Source organism: Lissotriton vulgaris, chromosome 11 (assembly GCF_964263255.1).
Source record: "Lissotriton vulgaris chromosome 11, aLisVul1.2, whole genome shotgun sequence".
In the NCBI taxonomy this organism is placed as follows: domain Eukaryota; kingdom Metazoa; phylum Chordata; class Amphibia; order Caudata; family Salamandridae; genus Lissotriton; species Lissotriton vulgaris.
Genome location: NC_141699.1, coordinates 1,096,164,784 through 1,096,183,846, shown reverse-complemented (window position 1 = coordinate 1,096,183,846; position 19,063 = coordinate 1,096,164,784). Strand labels below are relative to the sequence as shown.

Genomic DNA, 19,063 nt, shown 5'->3' with positions numbered 1-19,063 from the left:
GAAGGCATTTAAGAGTCCTAAAGTTAGGAGACCTAACTTTACTACTACTAAATTGAGAAAAATCCTAATTTTAAGACTTTCGGTATTCACAGAAGGCATTTAGGAGTCCTAAAGTTAGTAGTCCTAACTTTACTACTACTAAATTGGGATAAATCGTAATTTTAGGACTTTTGGTTTTCACAGTAGCAATTTAGGAGTCCTAAAGTTAGGAGTCCTAACTTTACTACTACTAAATTGAGAAAAATCCTAATTTTAAGACTTTCGGTATTCACAGAAGGCATTTAGGAGTCCTAAAGTTAGGAGTCCTAACTTTACTACTACTAAATTGAGAAAAATCCTAATTTTAAGACTTTCGGTATTCACAGAAGGCATTTAGGAGTCCTAAAGTTAGGATTCCTAACTTCTGTGAATACCGAAAAGAGTAAGTTCATTCTGTGAATACCAAAAGTAGTAAGTGCATTCTGTAAATGCCAAAAGTAGTAAGTTCATTCTGCGAATACCAAAAGTAGTAAATGCAATCTGTGAATACCAAAACAGTAGTAAGTTTAGGATTGAGTCTTAAGGTTATTCTGTGAATCGGGCCCATTATTATTAATATTGCTGCAGTTTTGGTGTTGCTGGTATTTTTAATATTATTATCATTATTATTATTTTTGCAGTCAGTTTGTTGTTATTGCCGTTTTGTTGTTGTTGTTGTTGTTATTATTATTATCTTTATTATTATTATTGCTGATGTTTTGTTATTATTATTATTATCCCTATTATTATTATTGCTGCAATTTTGTTGTTGTTATTATTATTATAATTATAATTATTAATATTATCACCTTAAGCGCTGCCGTCGGCCAACGGTCGTCACGAGCGCTACCTCCCTAGTGCTGCGCACGACTGTTGGCCGACGGGCCAGCATTCGTTCTTCGAACGTTCAGCACTGGGCGCTGAACGTTCGAAGCAGCTAAGGTGTTATTATTATTATTATTATTATTATTATTATTGCTGCTGTTGTGTTGTTGTTAATATTATTGCTGTAGTTTTGTTGTAATTATTATTATTGCTGCAGTTTTGTTGTTGTTGTTGCTATTCTAAACATCATTGTTGCCGTTGGCGTACCTCACATGGGGATTATGCGGCAGGAGTCAAACATTAAAATCCTTCAGCCCGCCACTGCCCGGGAAGTGTCGTATCCCCAGCAGTGGAAAAGGCCCGTAAACCGTTGAGAGAAACAATACCATCAAGGAAACAGAAGGAGACCTGAGGCTGAGGAGGAAGTGTTTATGGATGGAGATAAGATAAATATGAAAGACACATTGGCCAATGCCAAAGCAGGATAAGAGACTCTCGCAAATGTTTACAGATAAACACCATGTGTCGCTCAACGCGAAGCATCATGAAAGCAAACACTAAACTCTGGAGAACAGAGCAAGGACAACAAGGGTTAGAAGCAGCTAAAAGGAAGCCTTTCCCTGTCACATTGAATACATTGTCACAATGTCAGAAAGTTGGACACTGTGCTACATCCGCTCTTGGTGAAGGCAGCCCTTCTTTTGACAGTAATAATGATACGCATTGTATCAAATGCCTGTGGTTTGGTCTGTTTCGGGAACACCAGTAGACTGGGAAAATAACTTTCAGGGAACTTAAATGTCAAACAAAAATTAAAAACCATTGTAGGATATTACATAACTACATGCACAATATAACTCAGATAAAATGCCAGGCCTGGGAGATCATAATGGCGAGCGAGGAAGTGGACATGGCGAAACATTTAGGGGTATATTCACAAGAACGTGTGCTAAACCTCACCAACAAATGCCAACGCACCTTTACACATCGCAGCCGATCACAGGAAAATAACCCTGTGTCAACGCAGAATTCATAAAAAGGCGGTAGCATGCGATAGTCTGTCTAAACCGGGGCCAATGTCCCCGATACAACCACCTCGATGGAGATAAAAACACGAACCACAACACAAAAAAATGTGTGAAGAGCCAATTCACGATGAAGAAAGCAGGGATAAGAACCGCCAGGCCCGTGACACAAACAACAGGCGGGAATAAGCACAACAAAAGCCTGAAAAAAATAGACAATTCAAACAGAAAACAACAGCCAAGAACAATGTAGGCAACCCAAGCCAGCATACAACCCCTCAAGCCCCATTGGCAACAAAACATGGTACATGGCAAGCCATCTTAGACAAGGTGAATGCAGCCTGAGAGTGGAGGTGGACAATGGAAGAAAACCAGAACATCCGGAATGATGCAAAAGGCACAAACAATAAGAAACACACCAACAATGAGAAGTCAGCAATGCACACCGGAGGTGGGAGGCCAGCGCCACACCAGAAGGTGGATGACATGGTGGAAATGGTGTCCGCCACATCAGTCTGGAGACGGTGGCAGGTCTCGGGGACCGCAATCTGCCCAAAACAACAGACACAACAGCAACAGGGAGAGGAACCAGCATGGAAAGGGGGACGGGGGAGATGGGCACAATGGCACACCTGCACAATTAAGCACAGCACAACTGCAGACAAACCATGCCCAAGAGTAACAACACCAACCAGGAGCACAAGTCACACAACACAGCAACATCACACCTCTGAACAAGCATAGAAGTGAAATCCACACTGCCTGAAAGGGAGAAGAGTGAACAAATCAGAGCTGAAGGGACATCTCACACATAATGCATCACACACGCATAGGAAGCAGAGCACCCCAACCTCGAACACAATGTGGCACAAACACCAACATTTGCACAACAGAACACAGGACACAAGTGCACCCGCCTGGTGCCGGTCAACGGCCATACGCATCTGGCTAAGCACGAAAGAGGGACATGACAATGCACACCTACAAACCCACAGTCCTTGTGGGGTAGCAATGCACGTATGGCAGGGAGCCAGAGAGTCTATGACACACACATTGGCATACAAATCAAGACACAACACAGTTGGAGACAAGTGAAAGAGCGGAAACTTTATCAACAAATGTGTGTCAGTGCGGCCAAGAGAAGTGCCACGATAGGCAGACCAACACAGCAGCACGTCTGAATGAGGAACATTGGGAAGAGCCCATTGCCACCTCAGAGGAGCCCATCACCAACACAAGTCAGTGCCAACCTGCGTCGGTTGTCCGCGCCGGATCATGAGTTCAGGCCAATGCAGACATGTCTACTGTCGACTTGGGACATGTGACCAGATACCCAACATGCAACCAGGCGTCAGTACACGTGCAATGGGTCACATCCAAGTACAGCTGGATAGGCTAACATCTCCAATGAGCGATCGTCGTCCACCACATCTGACATGTCATTGACGTAATCCATCAGCTGACCCAGACAGATGTGCTGACTCCAGCCACTGGTCCCAATTTGCACCAAAGCCCAATCGGGTAGTGGCTCAATGTGCTCACTGCACACAAGGACTCGTGCAATCTCCCAGGTCCAGTGTCCAGCCTGCATACCAAACATCCATGCATGCCATAAACGGACATCTCGGTGACACTCCTGGTCGTGGGCCAACAGGGGGCACACACACAAGTCATAATCCAGGTCAGCTACCGTTATGTTGGAGAGGCAGACATCCATGGGCCACTCGAATATGCACGAGCGACAATGCAACACAGGCTGAACCCAGGTGACGTCTGCAGGGCGGAAGCTCAGCCGGTAACTGATCCGCAAGACGGCCAATGGCAGTGCCCCTAGTACATGCAGCAGATGTGCAGGGTACAGGTCCACATGACTGGATATGAGCATGTGTCTGGGATGGTCCGCCATTGCATCAGTGGCTCTGCTAGAAGAGGCACTGGCTGCCCCTGTGCCAGTCCTGTGGATGAAATGTCACAGCTCGGTGCAATGCGCAGTGTATTTGTGCAACAGGTGCAGGCCGAGGGTGAGGTGGGAGTACGTGTGAAGGCTATATCACACACGCCAACTACGACCATGGACTACTGCGTGTGGGATGTGTACACATTGGTCTCCCTTCGGGCAGTGCATAGTGTGGGAGTCGCAAACAAATGCTATTGTATCTGTCAGGGGGCGCTGGCCACATGCCAGTTCCTGCTCGGAGCTGCAGATGTGCTACTACCTGAAAGTTCACAAAAAAGACCTTTTTTCCCTACAGTAACTTCACCATCTGCATGCATACAGGAGATGCACAGGGCCTGGCGTGGGTTTGGTGGGATGTCTGCGACCCTGGGAAAACCGTGATGCTGGCCTTTAAAGGTGTGCGGCCACGTGAGTGTAGACCAATGTCCCCGTATGTGGGGGCCCACCCTCTTGGTGCATGCTACATTGCAACAGTTTACATCGACTACTGTGGCCCTGGTGGCAACTACACCCCAACACAGAGAAACACTTACCGCACTTCTTGCCCAAGGCCAAGTCCGAGCCACGCCCTGTTCCCCCTGCTGAATCAGCACACCCCTGCGCTGACCTGATGTATGCCGGACCAGCACACGCCGCTTGTGCATGCAGGGGGGTGCGTGCAAAGCTACATGTCCAGGGTCACTGCCAACGCTGAGGTGACATGGTAATGTCCGCTGAAGACAGCACCCTGTGATTTTGCAGGGCCGTGCCCATCATGCTGACACAATGACCACACCGAGACATTTGCTCAGATGGTGGGAATGGCTATGGGCATGTGTGCACGGCCACATTCATTAGAAGGCACACATACTGAGAGACACCTGTGTTGGATGTTTGTGGGGTGTGTGCACACCAGCCGGGAAGGGCTGCCTGGTGCAGTCAGAAATCGACAACAGTGTACATCGCAAAGGTCACAACCATTCCACCATAAAGACCCCATGACTTGTGCTGTACAGAGTTAGTGGCCCCGGATGCAGAGCGACCTTAACGGGCCAACCGCCATGGGATGCTGACTTGCGGGTCACTGGGGCAGGGTCACGAGTGTAGAGCAGGTTTCCGTAGATGTAAAAGGAGCGTGTCGCAGAGTGTATCGGTGGACAGTGGGAGGTGTACCCCCAGGGTATGATGCAGAGGGCAGGACCACGCTGAAACAGTCACTATGGTGGAGATGAATGGAACAGACACATGTCGGACACCAAGTCCGGTCTAGCCAGATGAACATGCAGGAAGCCACCAGGCCATGGACTCAGACGCCACCAAGGTCCTACCAGATAGTGCCCATGACTCATTGAGCACAGAGTTAGTGGAACCAGTGCTGTTAGGGGATGCCGCCTTCGATGAGGCATGTCCAATTGTGTGAACTCCTCCACATCTTACCCAAGACACAGAGCCACATGTGTGACGTATTGGACCGCAGGGTAGGCCTGAGCCCTCATCCACGTGTGGCCGGCTGGCGTTAAACAGGGTTAGTGGCACCTTATGTGGCCGGCTGGCGTTGAAAAGGGTAAGTGGCACCATGTGTCACAGGCCTGCCATATGGAATTATGCCTCACTGATCGAAGGGAGTCTGGTGCTGTGGCCGCTGCCACGGACTTGGGGTCACTGCCATTGAGGACTCAGGACACAGTTCAACATGTGGGACCTACTGGGACGAAGCAGAGGTTGTGGGACTGGTGCTTGGAGCTTGCACCGGCACGTGGTGGGCTCTCTTTAACACACGCCAGTATAGTCAGGTGAGTGGAGCCTCATTGGTGCTCTGGGGCAGGCATGACAGGTCTGGGGACCAGCGGCCTGGGGTGCAGCAGTCACTCAGGGACGCAGGCCCCGCCGCGCTCAGCGCAGGACTCATGGAGGGCCGTGAGGCACCGCCCTTGCTGACGCGTGGTCCATTCCGAATGAGAACCAAGACCAGTGTGACAGGCTTTTTGTCCCAACCCTACACAGGCCTTTCGTATGCAGGTCCAACCCACTATGCACGTCCATGCAGGGGCCGATGTAACGTGCAACATTTCCACGTTCTGCCCCACAGCCTGTGGGGACATGGTAGTGTCCACTGGCCACTACACTCCATGCACCAGCTATTGCTCTCCACATGGCCATTTACATGGTTTGCACTCTGTGGTCAATCGGGCACCTCCACGCCACACCTGGCATTGGGTAGGTCCACATTCCTTAGTCATTTGCCGTTCTCGCACATGCCTGCTCCATGCCTTCACTCACATCCTGCTATTGTGTGTCTTTGGTGCCATTCCGTGGCTGGGTTGTGGGCATGTCAAGGTCGGCATCCCAGTGAAGTCGTGTTGTTGTGTCTGGTCGGTTGGCATGTTGTGTGTCATGTTGGATGTAGTTGTGCTGCGTGTCTATTGGCAGTGTTGTGAGTTGCATGACTGCGGGCGGCATGTGCGTTTCAGGTGGGTCCGCTGTCTTTGTGTACGCTGCCTCTGTGGTGTTCCCTGGTGGGGGGGGGGGGCACGGGTCCTGGGGATGATGGAAGGCCTGAGTTGGTTGCAGTGGGTGTTGTGGCCGTCATGGTGTGTCCACAGTGGAGATGAATTTTGGGGCAGTTATCGCGGGAATACAGGCGATGTCTGCAGTTTGCACCAGCTTGTGAATGGGGTGTTAAATCTATCTCCACTTTTGATGCGTTAAGGTGGGATAAATCGGAGATAAGTTCTTGTGAATATCCTCCTTATTGAGACGAAGAAACATGGGGGGGGGGGGTGGCCAAACTGGATACTATGGGCCATATTAACAAGAACGGTGATAACATTATCGCCGATTTAGCGGCAGTTTCCTGCCGCTAAATCGGCGATAATGTTATTGCCATTCTTGATAATATGACCCTATGTCGCTACAAGGATAACACGAGAAATTAGATATTGGATACATTTTATAAATACTTGAAAAGCTACTAACATGAGCTACAATAGATACCGAATACAGACTTGTGCAAAGCATGCTGGCAGATGTGTGGATAACAATGGAAATAAATAACAGACTTGGGCAGGAGATTATGGAAAACAGAAAAAAGAGGGGTATATGGGAATATCAAAGGATGCACCTAGAAACTGTGCACATAATGTCTGACTGAAGTCCGTAAAAGGAGGGATTAATTGCAATTGATAAAGGTGTACATATATTGGTAATATTAATGCAAAATGATGCAAATATTTGAAACAATTATTGACATATTGTTGTGTTCAAGATTATAAATTACGGTTAATATGTATCATTTGTTTGCACAAATATTACCACTCAAGAAGAGTAATACTTTTGAAATGTATTATGGAAAGTAATACCATAGAATTTAATTTGTGAATAAATTTTCATTGAACCAAAAAGAGACGCGTTTTAAGTTTAACACTTGGTCAGATTGCTCTCCAGGCAGGTGGATATAATTTATCAGGTCATGAGAAGATTGGTAAATCCCTGGACACATTTTGGTGTTTATTTATTGTGGAACATTTTAATTTTCACGCCTTTTGTCTGGGCAAACAAGCCGGTTCACCGTACACCACGTTGGCATCAAGTTCTAAAGAGTTGGATCCAGCAGTGAAAGGTAAGACGCCTGATGATGCATAATCCGCAGTATCAAAGGCTGTTGTGGGAGATGAAAGGATCAAAGGTGGAAAACCACCACCTACTAGTGCCCACCCAAAGATGCGTAGAACTGAAACCGCGACGAAGGCTAAAGAAAGGAGCAAATGGTCCTGATTCGCCGAAGAATCTGTAAAATCGCCATCGTCATGACTTTGCTGGAGATGCTCACAGGTACATCAAGCATACTTCACTGGAGCAGGCAAGTTTTTTCAGGAGAACAGTGACTGAAACAGAATTAATTCCTGCCGGAACAACTCCTCATTGTATTGATATACAGATAGTTTGCAAGAATGCTGAACCAATAACTTTTAAAACTTTCTGTAAGAATCTTAATTGGGCTTGGATTAAAGTTCAAGTTATTTAAATGCGGTCTAATTAAATTATTCTAGAACAGCCAAGTACTGGCGGCGAAGATCACCTCTGGCCTAAGACGTAATTTTCAGTCTGTTCCTTATTTGGGCTACTTTGCAGTTGAAAAAGATTGAATTTTTGTACGTGCTCAAAGTTTTTAAGTCTGTAATTAACAAATTCAACAAAGGTGGAATAAGGCTACTTCCTCCATGATTAAGTCTTAGGTAGAGTGTCCGGGGTCTGTCTCTCCAGACTGCTTTTATTGTAACATGATGTTCTTTGAGACATTCTAGCCCAGCCCTACTACCCTATATTTTGAGTTGAGCCCGGTCCGCTTTAATTCAGGGTGGGGCGGGTTACTGCGAAAACCCAAGACCTTTAGTTTTAGGAAGGGAGGAATTTAACAACCAAGCCTTCTAAAATTCAGGATCATTAGAAGCATTTGGGTCACTGTTTGAAGACAAGGGGCCCTATTACGTTTGAGGCGCATTTTCTCTGTTTGCGCCAGGGTGCACCTTCAAACGGGGGCGCCATGCGCAAACAGGGAAAGTGCACCCTATTACGTTGAGTGTACTGCCATCAGGGCAGCCACGACCTCGTGCTGTCTTTGGGGCAGTGCATTCAAGAGAAATATGGAGCGGCGCATTCAAGACCGCCCCGGGTTTAACTGTGCACGCGCAACCCACCTGCACTTTAAAAAAAGAGATGTCTGGGAGGTCTATAGTACGCCCTACCCGCCGCAGGGGGCTGCTATTGAGGGGTGCAGTGACATTGCACCGCCTTTTAGTGGCGCTCCGTCAGTGCGCCTCATAATAGCTATGTAACATCTGCGCTCACATCCATAATATGGCACACGGGTAAACAGATTCCCTCATTTGCATGAGGCCACTCCCCCATGCAAATAAGATTATGCGATCTTGAGCTAGCGTTGGCACCACACCCGTGCCAGAACTATCTGTATAACAAAAGAAGCCACACGAGTGTCTGCGGCCCCTTCTGTGATACCAAAGTACCCAACGGGTGACACAAAGTGGGTGCAAATGCCTGTTGTGCCCCCAGGGCAGTTCTGTAATGCGGGCCCTGGTATGCAAAAGCCAAGGTCTAGTGCACGGCCTGCCTCTTGCTTCTGCACTATGCATTTTCAAGGTAGTCCAAATTAATCCAAATTGGTCACAATTGCACCCAATTAAAATGTAACTACTTAAACTTCCTCTAGCTGTGATGATAACTACCCCAATCCTATGTTGCAGTATTTGTATTTCAATTGAACCCTGTCTGATGAACCAGGGGTGCAACATTTCACTGATCCACTTGGACCAAGGTGCCGGGCCAGATGGTCCATGCGATGGACAGGGTTTACTGTTGAATATCGGCGGCGAAAGATGAACCGGAAAGATGAATGAAATTATCCTAAAAATCAGTTGCTGACAATGGAAATGAGTCTACTGAAGTGGAAATGAGTAAACCTGTCCTTCACACACAAACTCTGATGCTGGACCCTGCAGTTCATACCTGGTCTTAGTAGCGTTGCACTGAGAACAATAACGCGATGGGTGGAATTCTTGAATTAACCTCAGTCACAGGTAATTACTCGTAGTTGCCTCTCAGTCCATTATTTTTTTGCCGACCATCCCACCTGAGATCCGTACCTGCCGAACGCCATTCAGCTTTGGTCCTTCTCCACTGGGAACAGTCTTCAGGAGACATCGCGGATTGCCCAAATTTTCACATAATTTCTACTGAACCCATTTCCACTGGTGAGCCGCAGAGTAAACCCTCGCGTCTCCTTCCATTCCGCAGAGTAGACCCTCGCGTCTCCTTCCATGCCGCAGAGTAGACCCTCGCGTCTCCTTCCATGCCGCAGAGTAGACCCTCGCGTCTCCTTCCATGCCGCAGAGTAAACCCTCGCGTCTCCTTCCATGGAGAACAGTTGTGTTCTTTCACATTGCTTCTCATGTCAAGCACACCCGCTGTCCTTCTCTTTTAGAACTGTTGAGAAATTGCCCCACAGTCAACAACCACAAATGGCTCACAACTGGTACACCAATGACCGAAACAAAACAAATAAATTGTTACCAATAAGTTCTGTCTCCACCTGATAGACAGGCATTAATGGAGATTGTATCTGGTGATTGTTGAGTTGAGGCTCCATCGTATGTGATGGAATCACAGATGTGAGGTTGGGCATACATTTCTTGTGATGCTGATTGAATTGCTGTGTTGGTTGACTCTGAATCATCATCACATAACCAACGAATGATGCGAGAAGTTGGCTATCCCTGATATCTCTCAAAGAGTACAGGATACACTAAAATGTGCCCTTTCTTGAAAACAAAATGTGTTAAAACTCTTTTGTGACTAAACACTAAGGGGTTTATTTACAAGCCCCTTGCACCGCTGAAGTGTCGCTCTTTATAAAACTCCGGCAGCGCAAAGTGCGGACTCATATTGACGAGGCCACGCAAAGCCACTTTTGCAGGGCATTTCAATGCCTCGTAGATATGGTGTAAGGCAACGCAGCACAAGTTACTGTGTTGCCTTGCACTGCGCCAGGGCGGCGTTCCATGGGCTTTGCGGGGGATGTTCCCACGCAACACCCATGAGTTTTGAAGCATTCCCAGATGTTCATGGATCTGTAAACCTGGGAATGCATCAACACTGTACGCCTCCCCAGGGTAGGCTAAATAAAAAGAAATATGTTTTTTTCTCCTCAGTTTTTCCTCTTTCTACATGTTCTGCATTCTGCAGCACACATAGAAAGAGGAAAACACCTCCATGGATTAATTTTGTGCAGGAAGGTACCTTGTAAATACGCTGTATACCTGCCCTTTCGATTTTCTGTAGGGCAGCACAGGAAAAAGACTTGCGACGCTGTCCTCTGCCAAATCCTTGTAAAAGAGTCAGTTCGGAAAATTGGGAAGACTGTATGTCTATTTCATCTAATCCATTAGCCTTCAGGCACAGAATGATTATGTGGCCAAATGAATAGTTTAATATGAAATTACATTAATTGTCTTATCTATTTAATAGTAATGTCCTGCTTCACTTTAACAGGATTTTAACAATCGTCTTTGAAAAATCCCCCAAAATGATCTGTTACTTGTAAAGATTCTGTGAATTCCTATTGGAATGTCATTATTCACTAATAACAAATTAGGGGGCATATTAGCAGGAACCTCGTTAAAATTATCGCTGTTTTAGCAGCAGGAAACTGCCGATAAAACGGCGATAATGGGCTGGCTAATATGGGTTATAGAATTTCTATAGAATCCCAGGTTAGATGTCCTGCACATCTAACCGGGGATTCTATAGGAATTCTATAACGCATATTATCAAGCCCATTATCGCCGTTTTATCGGCAGTTTCTTGCCGATAAATCAGCGATAATTTTAACGAGGTTCCTGCTAATATGCCCCTAGGTTCTTTGGGGTATTTTTTCTCCCTGTTGCCTCTGTGAGACTTTGGTGCTGTGACTGGACAATTTGGACTGACCAGGCCTTTTTTTTTTACCTTTTGCTATCACACTACGATATCCTATGCACTTATGCTGGCTGATCTCAGCCACTATGCCATATAGTTCAGTTTTCCTCAGTTTCTCTTATTTCTACCTCAGTGTTGTCTTTTGCATCAGGGAACACAAGGGAAAGCTCTATTATCCTACTGCTTTCAAAGGTAAGTAGTTCACGTGGCCATCTAGACACTTCTCCCCTTAGGGTCCACCTGCCAACCAGGCGTGCTCCCACTGAGGAGGGGAAGAGGGTGGAAAAGCATCTGTGGTCTCACGAGCCTTTGCTCCCTCTCAGAGTAAAGCGTGATAGTCCTGTATTCGAACAGAGAAAAACATGAAAAAAGCAATCCATGGACATATATTGATATGCAAGGTAGGTTTCACGTGGAAATGTTGATAATATAGTCAACATTCAAATAAAAATGTTTATTAATTATTGCACAATGAGGTTTCTACTCAACTCATGCTTTCAAAGATGGCTACAGTCTCCGCCCTGTATGTCAGTAGCGAATAGAGGCATGAGAAACAAAAGAGGTCCAATGGATGAATGGCTCTCACATGGGCATGCTGTACACGACGTTTTATTGGCTCATTCAGTCTCAAAGGAATACAAGGGTTTTTAAAACAGGAGTGAAAAATTGTCTAGCAGACGCGACAAAGAATTTTCAATTCTATTAAGGACACGGAGGCGAGGATTATGCTTCTCTTCACTTTACTGACATAAACAGCAGCCAATAAAAAACTTTAAACTGGCATGACCCCGGAAGGACAACCCCCTCCAACAGTATGCACCAATCACTATCAAGTCCACTGTATATCTGTCCATGTTTATCAATACGACCTCCTCTTTCTTTGCGACACATCATCAGTCCAACAAGACCGGAGGCCAACGTGGCAACCATCGCATCCATCGTCGAGGAAGGCACCTCCTGCACCACGTCACAGATTTCCAGAGCATAGACTGTTCACCTCATGTCTGCTTGTGCTGATCTCCTGAAACAAGAACATAAGTCGTAATGGCCATTCCCAAACTTGGAAAGACAACAAGCCAATAACAATCATTCGGGTGGGTACAAGAATTCATCAACCATATAACATTGCATGAAATACAATCCTGCAAGCCCGGGTGGGATAATCCTCGCCTCCGTGTCCTTAATAGAATTGAAAATTCTTTGTCGCGTCTGCTAGACAATTTTTCATTCTATGTCAGTCCACGGAGGCTCAGATTATGCTAGTTTAAAGTTTATCCACCACCACCGAGGCCAAGACCAATTCCGCTTTCTGCCTCCGAACCTGAGCCAGAACTCTCGGGATCATGATAAAAGGAGGAAACGCATACAGAATGCCCGTCGTCCACGATTGAAGGAAGGCGTCCGAGCTGATCGCCAAGGGATCCGGGCGCCAGCTGTAAAACTGGGGAAGTTGCCTGTTGAGCCGAGAGGCAAAAAGGTCTACCACACACGGACCCCATTTGTGGTTCAATGCCCCGAAGATTCGAGGGTGCAGTCTCCAATCGCTCGCATCTCTCAAGTATCGAGAGTTCCAATCCGCCGTCACGTTGGCAGACCCCGGAATATATTCCGCCGTCACCGAAATTTGATGGGCCAGGCAATAATGCCAAAAGTCCTTGGCTATCTCCGCTAGGAGACGCGACCTGGTGCCTCCCAGGCGATTTATGTAGCGTATCGCGGACACATTGTCCATGCGGAGGAGAATACAACACGAAACTCCCTGAGGGGACAGAGTGCGGATCGCAAAAGAACCCGCCAGGAGTTCCAGACAGTTGATGTGGAGACTCAACTCCTCGCGGGACCACCGGCCCCCGGTCTCCACCGAGCCGCAACGGGCTCCCCAGCCCCACCGGCTGGCATCCGACTCTATCACCACTTCCGGGGTGGCCGCGAAAATGGCTCTGCCGTTCCACGCATCCATATGCGCTAACCACCAGTTTATCTCCGTACGTGCCTCCGCAGAAAGAGAAATCTGTTGGGCATAGGTCAGTCCCTTGCGCAAATGCAAGGCCTTCAAACGCTGCAGGGCCCTGTAATGCAAAGGACCCGGAAAGATCGCCTGGATCGAAGAAGCCAGAAGCCCCACCAGGCGTGCCAACGTCCTCAAGGAGATTGTCGGAGAGACAAGCGCTCTCCTCAACTCCTTCCTCACCGCCACCCTCTTCTTGAGGGGCAAGAGTAATTGAGCTTTCACCGAGTCCACCTGGAAACCCAGGAACTCCATCACCTGAGAAGGCTGCAAGATCGACTTCTGTATGTTCAGGAGAAAGCCCAAGTCCTGAAGGAGGTGGATCGTCCACGACAGATGGAGCGACACCACCTCCGGTGACTGACCTAAGATCAAGATGTCGTCGAGGTAAATAATGAGGCGAACACCCCGTTCCCTCAACGTCTGCACGATGGGTTTCATCAGCTTGGTGAAACACCATGGGGCGGACGACAGTCCAAAGGGCATGGCGGAAAATTCGAACCACCGATCGCGCCATTGAAACTGCAGGAACCGCCTGTGTGGGGGATAGATGGCCACTGCTAAATAGGCGTCCTTTAAATCCAGACGCACCATCCAATCCTGTTCCAATAGTATATCTCTCAGGAGGTGTATCCCCTCCATTTTGAAGTGTCGATAAACGACCCAGCCATTGAACTCCTTGAGATTCAACACCAGTCGATACCCTTGGTCCTTCTTCGGGACCACAAAGACGGTGCTGACGAAGCCTAGCTCGTGTGGGGAGGATTCCACAATCGCCCCCTTCTGGATCAAGGAGCATATCTCCGCATCGATGAAACTCTGCTCTGCTTGGGAAAAACACAGTGGGCCTGGTCTCCGCCGCTGCATCGGGGAGGCATAAAATTCTATGTGGAAACCCTGTATCGTTTGTAACACCCAAGGGTCGTTCGTAAGTTGGCGCCACCTGTGGAGAAAAAGTGACAGTCTGCCCCCCACCATATGCTCTGATGGGCATAGAAGTCGTACCTGAGTAGGAGTAGTCTCCTGAGTTCGCCTGTTGTCCACGATAGTCTCCTCTTTGCCCCTTGCCACGACCTCCTCTATCACGGGAGGGGTAGAAGTTGGGGCGTCGATTACCTCTGCCCCTCTGCTCTGCTCCACGTGAGGTCTGTGCATAACCTCGGCCGGACCCTCGACCTCTTGGGCGTCCGGCCCTATCAAAAACACCACCATGGAGAACCCTCTTGATGTTGGACTGGGCCCTGTCTAATGCAGAGAAGGTGGCAACATATTTGCCCATCTCCCTGACAAATTTGTCTCCGAATAGCATACCATTAGCTAGGACACCAGGTTCGGAAGGGGCCATCTCCGCCAGCTGGGAGTCAAGTCTCATAAGAAAAGAGCGCCTCCGCTCTGTAGACACGGCCACATTTGCATTACCTAAAAAGCACATGGCACGCTGTGCCCATTCCAGAACCTCCGACACATTCAGCTGCACATTCCTATCCTTGGCTATCACCGCCGCGTCCAGAATCTTCGTTAGGGGACCGGCGACATCCAACATTTTGTCCTGGACACCTCTCCATGCTCTATCCAGCCCCTTCTTTGGATCCTTCGCAAACTTGCGCATAAACGCCGCCATTGTGGGATCTAAATCCGGCGTGTCAGCCACCTTCCCTGTCAAGGATGGCCTGGGGCATTCGGAGCGCAACGTGGCCCTCACTCCATTATCGAAACCCTGACGCAGGTTGTTGCTCACATATTGTGCCACCTCAGGGCACGGTATCCACTCAGTGGACCGAGGGTGCACAATATTGTTTGGGTTAAAAAGAAGATTCCTGGGTACCTGACCATCGTCCGCCTTTTGGGTGTGCTTCACCTTCCTAGATCTCTTTCTGGGGGCCACTGATCCCACCTCCGAATCAGATGAATCCGGCGGAGTCGGGGAAGAATCCCCAGACGTGTCATTCGCCATTGAGCCATGGTCCTTCAGGACATTCCTGGCCATTCGGGCCAACACCTGGGCCGAGGACTGAGAAGAGGTACCGCCCATCCCGGCAGATTTGAACTTTCTCTTTCCATAATTTTTAAGGGGCTTAGCAAAAGGCTTAAGAGCCTGGACTAGTGCAGTCTTCACTGACCCCTGGACGTGGGAATCCAGGGCCTCTACCAAATTCTCCTCCAAATGCTCTTCCTGTGGCTCATAGTCTACATATTCATCGTATTCTGCCCACTGGTTATCCTCCTCGGCGTAGTACGCCATAGCTCTGAAGCAGGGAGGTGTGGAGGAGCTTCAAGGGGGGGGAGTAGCCCAGGGGAGCCTCCAACACACACACAGACTTAAACACCCAAAATCACTACAGGCAATGAGGCTGAATATTAGGTGGAAGGAGACCCCTATTTTGCACACTGTAAGCTCCCCTAGAGCAGAGCTCTAATGCGGATGCGCTCCGTTTAGCGTTCTACTGAGGCCAGGATTGATGCAGTCTGAAAGCACGATGCGTGAGGAGCCGGTAAAGTGAAAAACGAAAGTCGGCTCCTCGCGCATGCGCAGTGCGTGTGGGGGCCGGGCTCGACTGCCTCCTGCGCGCGAGCGTCTCGCGTCTGCCTCCTCCTGCTCCACCGCCCCCTACCGGTACACCGCCGGTCGCGCTACGCGCTGAAAACAGAAAACGCCCGCGCGGGCCAATAAACAAGAAAACTTGAAAAAAGGCAATAACACAAAGTCACCAAAACACCTCAACCACGAGCGGAGGTCCGCTCAGCACATATCATCACTGACGCGCGCGCGCGCCGTCTACAACCACCGCCCTTACACACATTACCCCCAAGAAAGAAGTAAAATAGAAGGGCACTTAACTCGCTGCTGCAGCAGCAAAGAAAGAGGAGGTCGTATTGATAAACATGGACAGATATACAGTGGACTTGATAGTGATTGGTGCATACTGTTGGAGGGGGTTGTCCTTCCGGGGTCATGCCAGTTTAAAGTTTTTTATTGGCTGCTGTTTATGTCAGTAAAGTGAAGAGAAGCATAATCTGAGCCTCCGTGGACTGACATAGAATTGAAGTTGCTTGGCTGTCTGTTGTCTTCACCAAGATAGGCAACTGTAACGAGGAGGCTGATTGCTTCACGCCCAGGGAATGCAACCTGATTCGCTCCCGCCCCCTTAATCAGATCGACACAGATTAGATGAAATCTATATGAAGACCTCAGCTCTTTCTCATATTCTGCATTTTATTGAAACCCATTTCTCTGTCTTTATTTTTATAAGCAAAAAATGCAGCACAACCTAACATCAGAAATGTTATATCTGAAAAAAACAGAAAATGTTTGAGTGTAACGTTTCCATTGCTCTACCCACACTGCATATTTTACCGAATATTGTGCAACGCGAGGAAAGCCACCATCAAGCATCACGTCAAATTTTTAAAATCCAAACACTTAGCTCCCTTCAATATAGATGCAGCCAGGTGTGTTACTCAACAGCCTGCATAATGCAGGATGTCTTGCAGCTGTGACACTGTCAAGACATCATGTTATGCAAGTGCCTCATCTTGCAATCACATGTCCCATTGCCTCGAGTTATGTCTGCTAACAAAGGGAAGATCAGGTCGCATCCCTCATCAGCCATCACAATGTTTATATTCTCGCTAGAATGGATGCTCCCAGTGCAAACATTACCTCAGTGTGACTTGTGGAACCTCTGGGCTGTGGACACACCCTGTAAATATATAGTGATGAAGAAGATATTGAGGGGGTATAAAATGGGGGCACTTTTGTTGTTCCTGAAAACTGGCCTTACCTACCAACCCACAGAAGTCTGGCCAATCGGTAAGAACAAATGTTCTTTTTGCTTTTGGGTAAAATCCTACTGAAACCCAATTCACCCTTAAGCAAAGCTGTATGGGTTAAAATGGCACCTACTACGAGTTCCTCTGCAGCACCTCACAAAGAAAAGTCATATATACAACCAACTCAAGAATGACTTTTAACTAGGGGTGGAAAGAATTTGCGAAATTCACTTTTGCAAACTATCGCGAAAATGTCAAAAATCCCCGCAAACACGCGGAAATATCGCAGACGTGGAAGTTTTTTTCCCCCGCCTGTTCGCGATATTTTCTGCTTGATCGCGTTGAAAAATGTCTCGCCAACTTGCACATGCGGTCGCCATCCTGTTTTTACTTGTCCCGCCCGCTCGAGATGCTTATTTCCTGTTCGGGGTCTCGATTGACGTGTTCGCGATCGCAAACTCACGCAGGATAGCGCGACCGGCTACCAACAATCCAACATAGGAAAACTCGTCGGAGAACGCAGGGACCCGTACGCGCGCGCGAGAAAGCATTTTTAAAGCTCGAGCAAGAAAAATCTTCAGTTTTGCTGCAGATTGCGAACGTTTTGACATTTTCACGCTCTCCAGCGGAACACGAAAATGTCAAATTATCGCAATTTCCGCGAGCGGAACAAAATTTACCGCCCAGGCCTACTTTTAACATAGAGTTGAGTTTTGTTATTTTTTAGAGATTTCAGAACCTGAGGAAGACAAACACATCTGCAAATCCCTGTAAAATAAATACCCTTTACTCTTGCTTGCATTGCTCTCCCAATGTTCTTCACCCATAATGCACTACGCATCGTTGAATTTGCAGAAAATGCCCTCGATCTTCATTTATATATTTAAATCCATATATATTTTTTACTCCATATTGAGCGTACTGACAATCAATGCACATAGATTTGACAAAAAAACACTCTATAATGTCTCTCCTTTGCTACCACCCCACAAAAAGGGGATTCCTTGGAGACTTACAATAAAGCAAGACTAAGTAGTGAATTAATTGTCAACAATCATGTAATCAATATTTGCTGATCTAGGTTAGCTTAATGTCCTTCTCTGTGTGTTGAGGTAGATGACGAGGCTGAAGCAAGGGCAAAACTTTGGTCATTTAAGCATCTCATGGTGCCTTTTTTTTAATAATGCTTCAGAAGTGTATGACAGTTTTCTATCATGTCTTATGCCTTTCCGCTGCTACAAATGTAATAACTATTCAAGGCATTACTTATTTGCAACTTCCTCCCTTAGAGGAGCCTCTTAGTCAATAAACATACTTTTTAAAACAAAACTTTCTATGGTTTGTAACTGGGGAGACTTGTTCTGAATCACTAAAGTTTTTCATTTCCCTCCAAAATTAGAATCTGCCACAAAGTACCTGAAAATAGTTATTTATTGTGTTGGTATCTGAGCACCAGGTAAAAATCCTCTGGTAAAGACAAACGAGATTCCCAGCCTTTCGCTGGCCCTGCTCTTTTTTAAGCAAACGAACAGAAAGTCTAGACTTCAGTGACGTCATGGGTGTTGAGTTACTGCTGTATGTCTATCTTCGTCGGAGCTCTGAGGGTGAGGTTATGGTTTTGTCAATGGTTCAAATCCACTATATTGTTGGATCACTGAAATAATATTGAGGGACAAAATATCGACTTGCAAAAATATCGTGGACAAAATATCGACAGTCAAAATATCGAGTTTGTATCTACAAACAGGTAAGTACAAAAATATTGAGTACAAAATATCGTTTACAATAATATAGTTGTAAAAAATATCAACTTTATTAAAAACAGTGTTAATTTAAATTAATATTCAAATTTAATTACTAAAATATACTTAAAAATACTTAAATTAACTTATAATAATTAAATAATAAAAATAATTTTTTACAATCTTATTTGTTAAAACATATATATATAGTAACATACTATAATTAAATAAGATACTATTATATTAC

General features: G+C 46.9%; 1 protein-coding gene across 1 annotated transcript in view; it reads right to left on the bottom strand.

Moving 5' to 3' along the window:
• The window catches only part of LOC147684223 (uncharacterized), a 31,581-nt gene extending 16,061 nt beyond the window's left edge, over positions 1–15,520 (bottom strand). Inside the window, exon 1 of the mRNA XM_086942614.1 lies at positions 13,289–15,520. Coding sequence (XP_086798740.1) covers positions 13,289–15,335 — 2,047 coding nt within the window. The 5' untranslated portion in view covers positions 15,336–15,520. The remainder of the gene's footprint in view (positions 1–13,288) is intronic.
• Positions 15,521–19,063: the final 3,543 nt, after the last annotated feature.